This window comes from Doryrhamphus excisus, chromosome 12, assembly GCF_030265055.1.
Source record: "Doryrhamphus excisus isolate RoL2022-K1 chromosome 12, RoL_Dexc_1.0, whole genome shotgun sequence".
NCBI classification, from domain to species: Eukaryota; Metazoa; Chordata; class Actinopteri; order Syngnathiformes; family Syngnathidae; genus Doryrhamphus; species Doryrhamphus excisus.
In genome coordinates this window covers 18902505-18917900 of record NC_080477.1, presented here as the reverse complement: position 1 = coordinate 18917900, position 15396 = coordinate 18902505, and the positions used below count along the sequence as shown (strand labels likewise).

Genomic DNA, 15396 nt, shown 5'->3' with positions numbered 1-15396 from the left:
TTAGGCATTGAAGGTTTTCACCTTTTTTTGAGTTCAAATTCATGTTCTTCTCTACTCACCACTGCAGCAGTGGATGGGCCAGAGGGTCCAGTTTGTCCATCTGCTTCTTGATCTCCAAATACGAGCCCTGGCAAAAGCACACAAGCTCTGTTAAGATGGCCGAATGGCTCTAAACCCACAGTGGGGTCAAATGCAAGAACCGAAACAGGAGAACACATAAAAAAAAAAAAACTTTGGGGTTTGGGGTGTTTCAAGTAAAACTGCATTTTTTGGGGGAATTTTGCCCATAATCCACAATCCTTAAGCAAGACATGAAAATGGATATAATAGAACCATCTGTCTGCTCTCCATTGGATGCCGATTGATGGGATTGCTGTTCATGGTGGGCAAAACCGTTCATTTCGGTAAAAAGATCCGTTCATTTCGGTCAATTGGTCGTTAGCCTGTGATCTCCCCCAGTGAGTCAGTCCGTTCACTCATGTTCACGTTTGTTCCGACTCAACAGCGCAACAACATGTGATGACCAGTAGTGTGTCATTAATGAACGAACGGGTCAAAAGTTATTTTTTGTGAACGGAATGAATGAGGTCAATTTCTCAGGTTCGGCCTTTCAGTCAGCTAACCCCACCCACCCACAGAGCGAGGCGCGACGATAGGATAAAACAAGGCAAGCACGCAGAAAGTCCCGCCCAGCATTTGCAACTGAATGTACTGAACGGGTATTTAAGGGCGGTGATCCGTTCATTTCGGTCAATTGGTCGTTAGCCTGTGATCTCCCCCTGTGCATCAGTGAGTCAGTCCGTTCACTCATGTTCACGTTTGTTCCGACTCAACAGCGCAACAACACGTGATGACTAGTGGTGTGTCGGTCATGAACGAACCGGTCAAAAGTTTGTTTTTTTTTGTGAACGGAATGAATGAATGAATGAATCTCCCAGTTTCGGCCTTTCAGTCATCTAACTCGACCCACCCACAGAGCGAGGCGCGACGATAGGATAAGACAAGACAAGCACGCAGAAAGTCCCGCCCAGCATTTGCAACTGAATGTACTGAACGGGTATTTTAGCCGCGGTGACCTCATTCCATCCATTCACAAAAAAGAACTAGTTATTTTGACCCGTTCGTTCATGACCGACGCACCACTAATGGCTGTATCTTCCAGCACAAGAGTTGTGCTCCCCGTTCAGATGGTAAATTCAGTATGGTCCACAGGTGGAAAATGCTGAGAACAAACAAGCATCTATAGCTGAGTCGTTAGTTAAGAGTCAGTATCCACTGGTTCAATTGGTCATTGGATGTTTAGTTGTTGACTAAACAACTTATGCAAGGCATGAATTGTAACCTAGCATTAACTTTTCCAACGTTCCCGCTCAGTACTTAGTAGTCTTTGACAATGTAAGTGATGCTGGGAACGAGGCACTGTGTCGCTACACCAGAAATTTAGTTCTTCGAGTTCTTGTAATTAGTTCCTACAGTAACAATGTTGCTGTAGCTTGGTTAATATGCAGGCCATGTTATGTAAAGTGGGTCATGTAAGACGTGTGATCATGTTTCACGTTCGGATTGTGGCATGATGGGCAATATTTGCCCCAAAAGTGTAGTCTTCCTTGATGAAGATGAAGCTGTGGTCTGATCCCCCCCATACCTGGGTCATTTCCCGTATGGACATGACGCTGTCCAACGCTTTCTGCAGCCTCTCATAATTCTTCTTCTGTGTTGATCGGTACAGCCCAGCAGCATTTGCATGTAATGACAGTGGAAAGAACGTGCAGACATGTCAAATCTGTTGCTAGGACAAATGCCGTCATAGTGTCGATATCATGAGAAAAAGATTTGGTAATCATACTGTATTAAGTTATGTAATATTGTTATGTATAGTAGATTTTTTTTTAATATACTCACTATCGATGAATAGCTGTATTGCAGTATTATAATTAAGTTAAGATGAGACAATTTTTCTTACTTTTTTAAAAGAAATATAGTTTAGAATATTACACTATATTTACTTAAATATAGTTAATTTTTTTAGTTTATTTTAGTGGATGAGTGATGTTTCCAATATGGCGATTATTACTGATATGTAACCTGATATTATGTTTTTGCTATCCACATTGGCAACGTATCATAATAATGCCGTACGGAGTTAAAACAAGAGACGGTCGTTATTACTTTGTTCGAATAAATATTATTTGATAAATATTTTGATATTAAATATATATTTTTTCCTATAACCAAATTTATCGCAATATTTTTATAATTGGCAAACTATCGCAATAATATTATGTTAAGATGAGACAATTTTTCTTACTTTTTTTAAACAAATATAGTTTAGAATATTACACTATATGTACTTAAATATAGTTAATTTTTTAGTTTATCTTAGTGTATGAGTGATGTTTCCAATATGGCGATTATTACTGATATGTAACCTGATATTTTCTTTTTGCTATCCACATTGGCAACGTATTGTAATAAAAACAAGAGACGGTTGTTATTACTTTGTTCGAATAAATATTATTTGATAAATATTTTAATATTAAATATATATTTTTCCTATAAGCTAATTTATTGCAATATTTTTATAATTGGCAAACTATTGCAATAATATTGTAGTGGGTTTGTCGTTACTGAGTCATTGTATGATAACATTGTTATCTTTAGAAAAATATAATGCTATAATAATAATAAATGCTATAATATGCATTGCATTTTTTTATGATATGCTGAATGGCTGTATCCCTAATATTAGTCTTATTGTTGGCGACGTATTTTATGATATCGTACCGAGCTGAAACGAGATGGTTGTATCGCAGATGTTATCCGAATATGAACAACAAAATCGGCCTTGTCGTTCTGAATTACCCATTAAGTGCATCGAGGATGTTAGTGATGCTGACCTTTGGGTTGAAGGCCAAAGTCTTGGGGTCATTGGGGTCCACAACGGAGGGATAGGGCTCAAATATGATGCTCTTACGTGGAGACTCAAGAGCAGCTCGGCACATCGCCACAAGGAGATCAACCACCTGGTTGAAGGAAAAGTCAGATGTTGACTTTTAAACGTAACCGTGGTGTTATTCTTCTTCTCACCTCTGCACCGGTGGCCACTTCCTCTGCAGCCCCCGACATCACACCCAGAGTATAAAAGGAGAACACACACAGTTCCCTGGTGCACACCGCCGGCTGCAACAAAAACCAGTTGATCTTTTTTAAAGATCACATCGCTCCAGGACGTTTTGTGGCTTTAGGTTTTCGGCTACCTTGAGCATGGATCCATTCTGAAAGACGTGCTGTTCGTCACAGACCACGCAGTACTCGTTGAGCGTGGGGATCCTCTGCTCGGAGTACTTCATTATCTGCTCAGAGAAAATGCGCCCAAAACACACACACACACAAGAAGAGTTGTGTTCCTGCTTATTAATCCCTAATTTAGCACTGCCATATGAAATACATATTTATCATGGGGATGTTCATTTTGTATAAGATTGTCAACAACTCCAATTAACCACTAATCCTCTTTTCAATATGTCACCTATAAACACTGGATGCATGGTACAACAAAGCAAATAATCGACGGGCGGGTCAAAAAAACAAAAACAAACCTGGCATCAAAATCGATACTTTCTGGCGAAGTCTATGTAATTTTAATTAACTCCAAAAGATGGCAGCAACTTGAAGTATACAGTATGTGGTGCTCAGTATCCAAAAGCTTGATCTACCTCTGCATGCACTTTAATATGTTGTACTACTCAGCTGTTGGTGTGAAATCTTGCCATACTATACTGTATAATGTATACAGTATATTATACACATACTATATACAATCCACAAAGTCATCCACAGTATTAATAGTGGATGTGTTTACGCCTATTACAACATTGGTTCTGTTGCTATGTTGTACAATGTACTTGTTAATAAGTGATTGTGTGGCCAAAGGGAGCTATGTTTACTTTTCCACTTTTTCCTGCCTTGTTAATTGCTGTTAGTTAGTTCCGGTCCGGCTGCACGGTGGTTGAGTGGTTAGCGCGCAGGCCTCACAGCTAGGAGACCCGAGTTCAATTCCACTATCGGCCATCTCTGTGTATTCTGGTGTCCTCCGGCATTCCAAAATCATTGTCCATAGGTATGAATGTGAGTGTGAATGGTTGTTTGTCTATATGTGCCCTGTGATTGGCTGGCCACCAGTCCAGGGTGTACCCCGCCTCTCGCCTGAAGACAGCTGGGATAGGCTCCAGCACCCCCGTGAGGATAAGCGGTAGAAAATGAATGAATGAATGAATAGTTCCAGTCCTGACAGTGATAAGTGAATTTCAGCGAAGTAGGATTCCTTATTTATATCGTATTTTCCGGATTATAAGTCATACTTTTTTTCATAGGTTGGCTGTTCCAGCGACTTATAAATGAAAAAACTATTTATGTTACATAAACACTGGACACCTTTTCTGTTTATGTTTATTTTTTGTGTAGCTGAATAAGCATTGTGTTAGCATATCTTACACCTATTCAGCCTGTTCTCTATTCTTTTATTGTTAGAACTTGCCTTCCAAGAGGACGTAATGTCTGTTTTGGTCAAGTAGTTTGGAAAATAAATTACCTGCAAAAAGTGCGACTTATACTCCAGTGTGACTTATGTATGTTTGTTTTTTTTTTACCTAATTATGCATTTTTGGCCTTGTGCGACTTATACTCCGGAGCGACTTATACTCCAGAAAATAGGGTAAATCAAATATTCATATAGTTAAAGCATTGACAACTTGTTTCCGGCGTTCTAAATACAGTTAACAGCAACAACTCGAGCGGTGTATTGCACCTGCACTAAGAAGCCGTACTCCAGCGTAGGAATGTTCTTGCAGTGGCCGCCCGCCTGGGATGAGAAAAACAATTCAATCAGCTGCCTGGTGGTAATCTGCGCTGGGGCCCTGGCCGCTGGGACAGCCACAGTCTGCTGAGTCAAGCGAAGACAAAGCATTATGGGAAACGGAACGCCAGGTGGGTTATAGGAAAGGCTCGGGTGGGTGGATAACAAAGGAGAAGAGAAGTAGTACATTTTTCAGCTTTGTAGGACCGACTCTTGGGAGCAAAGTTTTGGGACAAGTCAATTGTGTACTCGGACTGTTTTCTGAACGTTGTCCAAAATGTCTCATAATATTAACACAAAGTGGTGAATTAGTCTATTAACTAATTGACAGCTGTGTCCCAAGACTTTTGTTTGAGTGTAGAACTTCCAGATTATAGAAGAAACAAATCACCTGGCTGTTTGGCGGATAACTGAAGAGCTCCCCTTTCGGGTTCTTCATGGTGCACGAGATGGATCGATTCATGAGTCGGGTCACTCTCAGCTCCGGGACGCTCAGCTTCCCTTTTAGGACCGTGTCTTGGATTAAGGGAAAGCTTGGAGACCTTGGTAAGAGCCAACACAAAGAATAGCCGTCACTTCCTGTTTACATTCAGCGTGGCAAAGGTGAGCATGCATTTTTAAGACAGTATATCCTCTCAAGGGACAATGTAGTAGAAAGTAAACTTGGATGTTCTTATCAAAAAAGCAATAGTTTGACCCTGGAACAGATTATTTGTATTCCCATTATTATTATTAATTTGGATTATGTTTTACTATTCTACAGCAGAAAGGACACACACCAGCAAATACAAATAGACGGTGCAGACATTGAAAGGGTGAAGGAAAATACATTTCTGGGGATCACATATTACAAAAATACAACATAAGGTGGTCAGAAATATTTCAATATTGAACAAAGCAAAATTTGTTCTCAATCAGAAATCACTCCACACTCCACAATTTATTGCTCTCTGGTTCTACCATATCTTACTTATTGTGTGGAAATATGGGCTATAATAACTATAAAAGCAATCTTCACTCGCTAAATGTACTGCAAAAAAAGGCCAGTAAGGATAATTCATAATACCGCCTACAGAGAACATGCTAACTCCTTATTTCTAAAATCACAAATACTTCAACTTGCTGATATAGTTCATCTTCAAACAGCTAAAATAATGCATAATGCTAAAAATAGCCAATTACCGAAAAATGTCATCCAATACTTCTCTACAAGAGAGGAGAAATATGATCTCAGGGAAGAACTACATTTGAAACACTTGTATGCTAGGACTACGTTAAAAGTATGTGGAATCAAACTATGGAATGGATTGAGTAAGGAACTCAAACAATGCACAACGATGAGCCAATTCAAGAAACAATACAAGCAGTTGATGTTTGCTAAATACAAGGATGAAGAGTCTTGAACCAGTCATGATGTGCTAAATTAAATTAAATTAAATTAAATTAAATTAAATTAAATTAAATTAAATTAAATTAAATTAAATTAAATTAAATTAAATTAAATTAAATTAAATTAAATTAAATTAAATTAAATTAAATTAAATTAAATTAAATTAAATTAAATTAAATTAAGAAAGCAGGAAGTGAACAAATGTAAAAGTACCAGATGGAGGGGTAGGATTTAATAAGCTTTGCTTCTTCCTACTCCTTTTGGACATGTGGAACTGTGAACTGATTATGTGATGCATTCAATTGTAATCTGATGCATGTTCAAATGAAATAAAACCATCACCATCGTTTACCTTACTGTTTTACAGCTATTGTGTTTGATGAATGTACCACTATTACTCTGTTACCATGCAGCATATCATTATTGAAGAACAATGTCGGCAAACCCTACTTGGGGATCGGAGAGAAGATGCTGAGCCCGGCACGGAACTTCTTGATGGTTCCGCCAGCTTTGAACCAGCTGTGCCTTTTCTCCTGCTGGGCCTTAAGGAACTCATTACTGAGATGCTTCCACTGCTGAGACGTGAACGTGCTCAGGATCCTGCCAGCGAAGAAGAAAAGGTTAGTTCGACTAATGACAAATGTTATCCATAATGATGTTCCCTTTTGTGCATCATTAGTAAAGCAGGAATCTTTAATTTGAGACCTCGGTGTTCTGCGGCGGGAGACTCACTTTTTGAGTTGCAGGCCCAAGCTGAATCCGTCTTTATTGGAGGGCTGGAACACGTCGACCGACGGCTCTGAGGAAAGATGACTTTTTGTTATGATTACACATTGCAGTCACGCAAACGCTCCTCCCCCTCCCTCCCTTTTTTTTTTTTTGCCTCCACCACCACGTGCCGTGCACGCGTCGTACTCACCTCCCACGCTCAGTGAGTGGCACAAATTGCTAAAAAGCGCCTTGAACATCAACACTGACATCTCTACTCACCGGGTCCATCGAGGTACTGAGAAAGAGAAAAGCGGAGTCTCAGAATAATGGGCTCTGTTCTGATTACTTTCCAAGCTGTCGCAACCTCCTCCTGAGTCAGACACATATACACACACACACAAACACACACACACACACAAACATACACATGCAGATATACACAACGTTAGCCTGCTAATTAGGACACTTTCTCTTCATATGAATAAACTAGGAATATAAGCTTCATTGGAAATAGCAGTAATGAGCTAAAATGAACAATAAAAGCTGAACGCTGCAACTCACGTCTAGGAAGCCGATGTTGATATGAAGATCGATGTCGACGTCGTCGATGATGCCGTACTCCCTGGAAAGACAGGAATAATTCTGCATGATTATCCGGGAAGATAGGCCTCAAATATACAACACAATATGGAATTCATATTAACTCACAGAAGGCATTAATAGAATGTGTGATGATAACCATAGAACCCACCAAGCAGACATTCATTCATTAATTTTCTTCCGCTTGGAGCGCTTGGAGCCTATCTCAGCTGTCTAACCCTAACCCTAACCCAGCCAATCACAGGGCACATATAGACAAACAACCATTCACACTCACATTCATACCTATGGACAATGACTATCGCCAATTAACCTAGCATGTTTTTGGAATGTGGGAGGAAACCGGAATACCCGGAGAAAACCCACGCATGCAAACTCCACACAGAGATGGCCGAGTGTGGAATTGAACCCTGGGTCTCCTAACTGTGAGGTCTGCGTGCTAACCACTAGGCCGTGCCGCCCCATCATATTGAAAATACAGTCTTTGTATGCCCCAAATTGTCATATGATTTCATATCATCGCTGTCCATGCATCTTAATTAATTGCATGCGACTGCAAAATAACCCGCCATGGGGCCAAAGAAAGTTGCAAGTGCCAAAACATTGATAAAGAATGCGAGTAACACTATTGAATTAAACAGGAAGTCAACAATATCAACAATCAACAATAGGTGACATCCACTCCTCATTTAGAATTAATTTAAAAAATGAAATAAAAAAAAATAAAAAAATTTAAAATAATTAATTTGGCCTTGTTGAATTAATTAAAAAAAATAAAATTACAAAAAAAATTAAAAATAATTAATTTGGCCTTGTTTTCTTTATGTATGAGATGTATTTTTTGTTAATATTAAATATATATACAAAAAATGTAATTTATTGGAAAAATATTACTTGTAATATTAATTATCATATAAAAATTACATACTTTTTTATGTGTTTCCGTTTTTGTCTGAATAAATAAATACTAAGCACCAAGATGATTTCCTATTATGCCGCCTGTCTGCCATCGAAATTCCAGCAATGCCTATAAAACTCCTCTCCATTTCGTGTCTGAGTAGTTGGCAGTTAACTTCTCTTTATATTTGCCTGATAACAGGAACTTACAGCACTGCTTTGAAACGTCAACAATTTGGGAGTCAAACAGCCAGTAAATTATCTTCCAATTTAGTGTTTGTTTGTTTGTTCCTCTTAGGTTACTTAGCTGTTACACTCCACTGGCATTACATGATCGGCATGCTGCAATATGGCCTCGTGTATAGATGATTATTGCCAAGGTCTGAGCTCTATTTACCTGACAGAGACGGCGCTGTCGGTGTAGATATCTTTGACCGCCTCGATATCTGCATCGAGCTGAGGGTGGCGGTAGAGGTCAGCAGCGCAGCTCCCCTGTCACAAGAATTGTTAGCCGTCAATCAATGCAGCATATGGATGGGGGGGACGCACTTATATTTATAAAGCATTCATTTCAACTTCTATAAAAGTGAGTGTGGTCATTGTGATTGATTAGAATTAGTTTTAGGGGCAAACTGACAAGAAAAAAGAATAAGGATGAGGTCACTGCATGATGAGAAAAAAGTAGTAAGTGTATAGAAAAATCTGTATATATGAGATAAATGTTGAAGAGAATGGCGTTAGAATTATGAGTAAAACAATAAGAAACTTGTGTAATATGAGAAAAAAAAGAATTTTACAAGTCATTTTCTTAAAAAAAAAATCAACTATTTTTGTTACGTTATGCTTTTTCCTCAATTTGTTTTTCCTCAAAATTTTCCAAATTTTGTCCTCTGATATTAAATATTCTGTATATATATATATATATATATATATATATATATATATTAATTTTACAAGTCATTTTCTTAAAATAAAAATAAACTATTTTTGTCACGTTATGCTTTTTCCTCAGTTATTTTTTCCAAATTTTGTTCTCTGATATTAAATATTTTGTATATATATATAAAACGTATAAATATAGATTAAGTAGTCATAATGGTACACGCATGGTACATAATATGGTACATTATATATAGTATGTACTATATATATTATGTACCATGCGTGTACCATTATGACTACTTAATCTATATTTAATCTATAATCATATTATGGTACATAATATGGTACATTATATATAGTATGTACTATATATATTATGTACCATGCGTGTACCATTATGACTACTTAATTGTTAAGTAGTACCATTATGACTACTTAATTGTTATTACACTGTCCATGCATGGTACACGAATAGTACATAATATGGTACATATGGTAAAAACATAATATATATGTATATAATATATATATATATATATATATATATATATATATATATATATATATTATGTACCATATGTACCAAATATTCTATGAATAGTTTATTTCTCAAAATGTGTATTATATTTTTACATTTTATTACTTTGTATTTTTCATATTAATATTCATTTCAATATTTTAATTTTTTTTAGAGCTGTCAAATGATTAAAATTTTTAATCTGATTAATCACTGTTTTTAAATGAATTAATTACAATTAATCACATTCACAACTTTGTCTGAAATACGCCAATTTTACGGTATTTAATGAACAGAAAGGATTGTATATAGTTTTATGTATTAATAGCTCTAAATGAACTGCATATGTCAATCAAGCTAAAAGACTCGTATCGGTCTTTGCATTGAGACATTTTCCACTGTTCTAACAAATTGGTTGTTATGTTTTCCATTGCTTTGTAAAGTTGCAGTGAAAGCCACGCCCATACCCCAGGTTAAGATCAGGACGTATAAAGAGTATATTTGACCCCTATCGGATCAGTGAAGGTCATTTTAATGCAGGTATTTGTCACATTTCAGTTATCCTGTTCTGCAGCCATGCGGGTTTGTGCATCTGACTTAAAAAAAAAAAAAAAAAAAAATGGATAACAGCGGGGCCCGAATCTGTCGTCCACGTCTTTTGCTGTCTAGACGGGAAGTCAGACTTTTCATCTCCTTGACTGCGCTCGATTGCAGAGCAGCTCCACGCGCTTTCATCCTTATCTTCTCAGCGCTGCTTTAATGTTCTGCGACTTGCACAGAGATGAGCTTTAAGCCCACCCCGCCTTGGATTTACATTTCAATTACAAGTCTTGGATGATAACGCACATCAGGGATGGTAAAGTTAAAGTGAAATACGGCACGTGGAGATGCTTTAAAGTACAATAGTACTTTAGTAAATAGTAAGTAATAGTAAAATAAGCGGCATATTGCTATGTTTTTAAAAACATCAATCACCATTCAAATGTGCCAATTCCATAAGATGGCAGTAGCTACATTTGAAGTATCCTGAGTGGTCAGCATACAGCAGCTTGATCTACCTCTACATGCGCTTTAAATATATTACTCATAGGTGTGAAAGTCATGCAAGTTACACTTGCTGGACTATTGTTTACAATTAACTTATCAGCGGTATTAATTCTGGCTGATTAATTTACCGCTATTACAACAGTGGTTCTGTATAAATGACCGTTTGGTCCACTTTCTCATGCACTCCAAATCATTGTTGGGCAGACACGGCTTGTAAAAAATGAGCGTGGATGTTAGTTTTATCAGTTTTATCAGAACTGCATAGAGTGCTGAAACTTTCCAAGTTTTCTCCCGACTGAACGTTCACTTCCGTACCTGGATGCCGTACAAAAATTGCTCCGGCTCGTTCTCCCCATCGGACTCCTCGTCGGTCCAACACTGGCCTTTGATGTCCTGTAGGGTATTTATTGAGAAGAGAACATTAGTGGAAAAAAATGCATCCATTTCCTGTCATCCTTTTCATGTATTTAGCAGCCTGTTCAAGGGCTCGGAAGCAGAGCTTTTTATAGCATCTCCAAAGAAGCGGATAAACACAGACTGCGGAAATCAAACTTGCTCAATAGAGCAACTACAGAGCGAGGATACGTTTTATCAGTGACTAAAAATAACCAGCTTTATTCCCCCGGAGGTCCGAATTATTAAATATCAGCAGATTTGTAAACTTTTGACTGAGCAGGTAATGCAGGGGTGTCTATAAACTTTTTCCACTCGGGGCCCAAATATGTTGGGGGGGGGGGGGTGCGCTTTTAGATAGCATGTATGTACTGTATCACTCCTGGAAAAGTACAGTACCTTGTTGACTTCACGTTTGTACATATTTTACTGATGAACTGCTAAATTACCTGCCATGGGGCCAAGGAAATTTGCAATTATGTACGGGAAGTCTGCATTAATCATTTCCCTCCATTGGTCGTTATTATAATTATTATATAATTATTATATAATTATTTTAAAAAATTATTTATAATTATTTAAAAATATATTTTTTTAACATTATTTTAAAGTTTCAACTTGGTATTTGCTCTTTTTTCCATTTTTTTGTTGTTGTTTTTTTTATTTTTAGAATTACATTTAAATGTAATGACCCCCAGGCTGCACAGCGGATGAGTGGTTAGTGCACAGGCCTCACAGCTAGGAGACCCAAGTTCAATTCCGGAGTTTGCATGTTCTCCCCGTGCATGCATGGGTTTACTACGGGTACTCCGGTTTCCTCCCACATTCCAAAAACATGCTAGGTTAATTAGCGACTCCAAATTGTCCATAGGTATGAATGTGAGTGTGAATGGTTGTTTGTCTATATGTGCCCTGTGATTGGCTGGCGACCAGTCCAGGGTGTACCCCGCTTCTCGCTTGAAGACAGCTGGGATAGGCTAAAATTTTACTTTATTTTAGTTTTATTGTACAGTGTTTGAATTCTCTTTTGCTCGTGTTTGATTGAAAAGGGCTGCACGGTGGACGGGTGGTTAGCGCGCAGGCCTCACAGCTAGGAGACCGAAGTTCAATTTCACCCTCCACACCATCTCTGTGTGGAGTTTGCATGTTCTCCCCGTGCATGCGTGGGTTTTCTCCGGGTACTCCGGTTTCCTCCCACATTCCAAAAACATGCTAGGTTAATTAGCGACTCCAAATTGTCCATAGGTATGAATGTGAGTGTGAATGGTTGTTTGTCTATATGTGCCCTGTGATTGGCTGGCCACCAGTCCAGGGTGTACCCCCGCGACCCTTGTGAGGATAAGCAGTAGAAAATGAATGAATGAATGAATGTCATGACCCCTTCACTGTACTTCGGACCCCTCTGATGTAATCCAAACAAATCCACAGAGTAACTATCAGGGTACGAACTATCTTACCATCAGTCCGGCAGTTCTTGGGGGGGCTCGATCAGACAGCTTCAGGCCTCATGCCAACCATCTCAGCAGCTTCGGGCACACCTTGATACGACAAACACAAATCCATAAAAGGTGGCAATCGGAAAAACAAAGAGGCCACTTCGCCTGATTACACGCTTTGTTGGTGGCGAACCGACCTCCTCCTCTGCTTTCCTTTAAAACGTCGGCACTTCACCTTGCCTTGTATCCTAGCAACTGCCGTCTCTGCCTCCTCTCAGAGTGGCATTAATCACTGTGGAGAGAATGTGTGCGTGGGAGAGAGAGAGAGAAAGAGAAAGCTGGATGTTCAGTCCTCGGGTTGCCTTTTGTGTTATGTTGTGTCTTTTCCTTGAAAAAAAAAAAAAAAACATCTATTCACGGCCAAACCAGCGGAGGTCGTCTCACCTTTTAATGGGCTTGTTGTAAAAGTAGTACCCGCGTATTGTTGGATAGACAGACAGTTGTGGGGGGTGTGTGGTAATTTGGATGTTTTTATTGTAGGAATAACACAAACACAGTGGGAAGTCAAAACGCCTCAAATCTCATACGTAAGACGGCTTTTTCTTTAGCTATTTTGTATGACATTAATTCCAAAAAAGCTTATGTCCAATGTCTAAGTGCACGGCTAATGTTAGCTACCAACGCTTTGGCTTTTTTTGCAACACTCAGGATAAAAATAAGAACCCTTCTCAACAAGGGATGAGTCCGCAGCTAACATTAGCTTAAAAAAAAACAATAATCAAAATTGCTTTTTCCAGCATCGAACAATGTCTTTTGCTTTTTTTGTGCGACATTATTCCAAACAAGCCTGGGGTGTTAAAAGAAAAATTATCCATAGTCCTTATGTGAGACATGAACACATCTTTCTATTTTTTTGTCTGTTATAAACATATAAAAATAAATAAAAAGAGACAGCTAAAAATGCACATAATGGGGTTCAACTATTCCGCTTATAAAGCCTTCTTAAAAAGCCTTCACCAAAGTTACATAATGTTACATAATATTACCTGTTATTATTATTATTAGTATTAGTATTAGTATTAGTATTATTACTATTATTATTATTATTATATGAGCTAAATTTACAGTTCATATTTCCACAGAAAATTGATGTAACTTTTTTCCAATGCAATCCAATAATAATAATTATTATTATTATTATTGTTATTAATACAACAATAACAATAATAATTATTATTATTAATAATCATTTATTTAATTTAATAATTTAATAATTATTAATAACAATAATTATATTTAATATGATAAATATTGCAATTATTAATAATAATTAGTATTGTTGTTATTATAAGATAATAATAATAATTATTATTATTATTTGTAGTATTATTTTTATTTACAATTATTTTTTATTATTATTATTATCATTATTATTATTAATTATTATAATTGTTGTTATTATTATTATTATTATTAACTCATTCAATCCCAGCAATTTTTATAATTTTGACAGATTTTTCCAGGCACACAGAATATTATGGTATATTTCAATCCTGATATATTCCAAAACAAAAATTTGACATCTTTCATCAGAAAAAAAAAGTTTGTTTCTACCTTTTTTGGTTCTTGAGTAATCAGTAGTAGAACATGGGTATGTTTCAGGAAAATATCAGTTGCCAACAAAAAAAAGGGAGAAAAATGACTTTTTGTGAAAGGATACATTCCAAGCATAACGTTCACTTTGACACAAATTTAGCCATATATATTTAGCCAAAATGTCTAAACAACGATGCCACAACATAAACAACACAAAAATGGTTGTCTTATAAATATAACACCACAAACTGTGTGCGCGTGTTAAAATATCCCTTCAATGCTTAACCTCCTGAAATGGCGTTTCACTTCCTGGTTGTTGTATTTCAATGGGAAAGATGCATTAGAGATTTTATGGAATCCACTTCTGCCACCTTGTGGCCGTTTTTTCAGCATACAATTGCACCAAATGTGGTCTCCTCTATTGTGGCATTGCATCATCACCTCTTTTTGTCTCTTGCGCAAAACAACATCAAAGATGAAAAATACGTCTTTGGGAGAGGATGAGTTGACATTATTACGCAATGACGGTGGTTGGTTGATGTGTGCATTTTTTATTATATTTTATTATATTTTATTTTTATTATATACTTTTTTGTCAAACCAAGGATCAGAGTAGAAAAAAGCAGGTGTAGTCCATTGCTAATGTTTGTTGTTAGCACTTTAGCTCAATTCAACAAGCACTAAAAAAACAATATGTTGCTTTTTCTTTGGCTTGTTTGTTTACAACACTAATTCTAAAATCACCTTAACCAAGGGTATGAAGAGGAGAGATTGTTTGGTCCACCGCTAATGTTACTAGAATTAAGTAACTCAGCAGCTACTTTTAGCTTTTTCTTTGGCTTTTTCCAGACTCAACCAGGAGATTTGAGAGTAATCACAGGTGGCTTTTTTTGTGGGGTGAAACTAAACTAGCCTCAGCAATGGGGGTTAAAAGTAGACATAAAGTAGATAATGTGGATTTGAATGGAATAAATATTCATGACAGCAAAGAGGAAGTGGAAGAACGTGGAGGAGTGTAGCGTGAATAATGTTACATATTGTATGGGAAATTTTAACGCATCCACACATATAC

General features: G+C 37.2%; 1 protein-coding gene and 1 long non-coding RNA gene across 4 annotated transcripts in view; one reads left to right on the top strand and one right to left on the bottom strand.

The window, feature by feature from the left end:
- LOC131139876 (uncharacterized) overlaps positions 1-8201 on the top strand; it is a 38961-nt gene extending 30760 nt beyond the window's left edge. The window contains exon 5 of the long non-coding RNA XR_009132311.1: positions 6659-8201. This is a non-coding gene — a long non-coding RNA (uncharacterized LOC131139876). The remainder of the gene's footprint in view (positions 1-6658) is intronic.
- Positions 1-15396, bottom strand: part of LOC131139870 (protein mono-ADP-ribosyltransferase PARP6) — a 28234-nt gene that overhangs the window by 11014 nt on the left and 1824 nt on the right. For 2 of the 3 annotated variants that reach the window (XM_058089804.1, XM_058089806.1), the window contains exons 2-16: positions 12926-13020; positions 12750-12830; positions 11215-11292; positions 8851-8945; positions 7518-7578; positions 7236-7326; positions 6978-7044; positions 6696-6845; positions 5247-5397; positions 4808-4942; positions 3258-3353; positions 3088-3180; positions 2898-3023; positions 1646-1711; positions 60-127 (exon numbers count right to left, since the gene is read on the bottom strand). In XM_058089804.1, the coding sequence (XP_057945787.1) occupies positions 60-127; positions 1646-1711; positions 2898-3023; positions 3088-3180; positions 3258-3353; positions 4808-4942; positions 5247-5397; positions 6696-6845; positions 6978-7044; positions 7236-7326; positions 7518-7578; positions 8851-8945; positions 11215-11292; positions 12750-12752 (1280 nt within the window). In that variant the 5' untranslated portion in view covers positions 12753-12830; positions 12926-13020. The remainder of the gene's footprint in view (positions 1-59; positions 128-1645; positions 1712-2897; positions 3024-3087; positions 3181-3257; positions 3354-4807; positions 4943-5246; positions 5398-6695; positions 6846-6977; positions 7045-7235; positions 7327-7517; positions 7579-8850; positions 8946-11214; positions 11293-12749; positions 12831-12925; positions 13021-15396) is intronic. The other variant, XM_058089805.1, reaches the window with a different exon arrangement.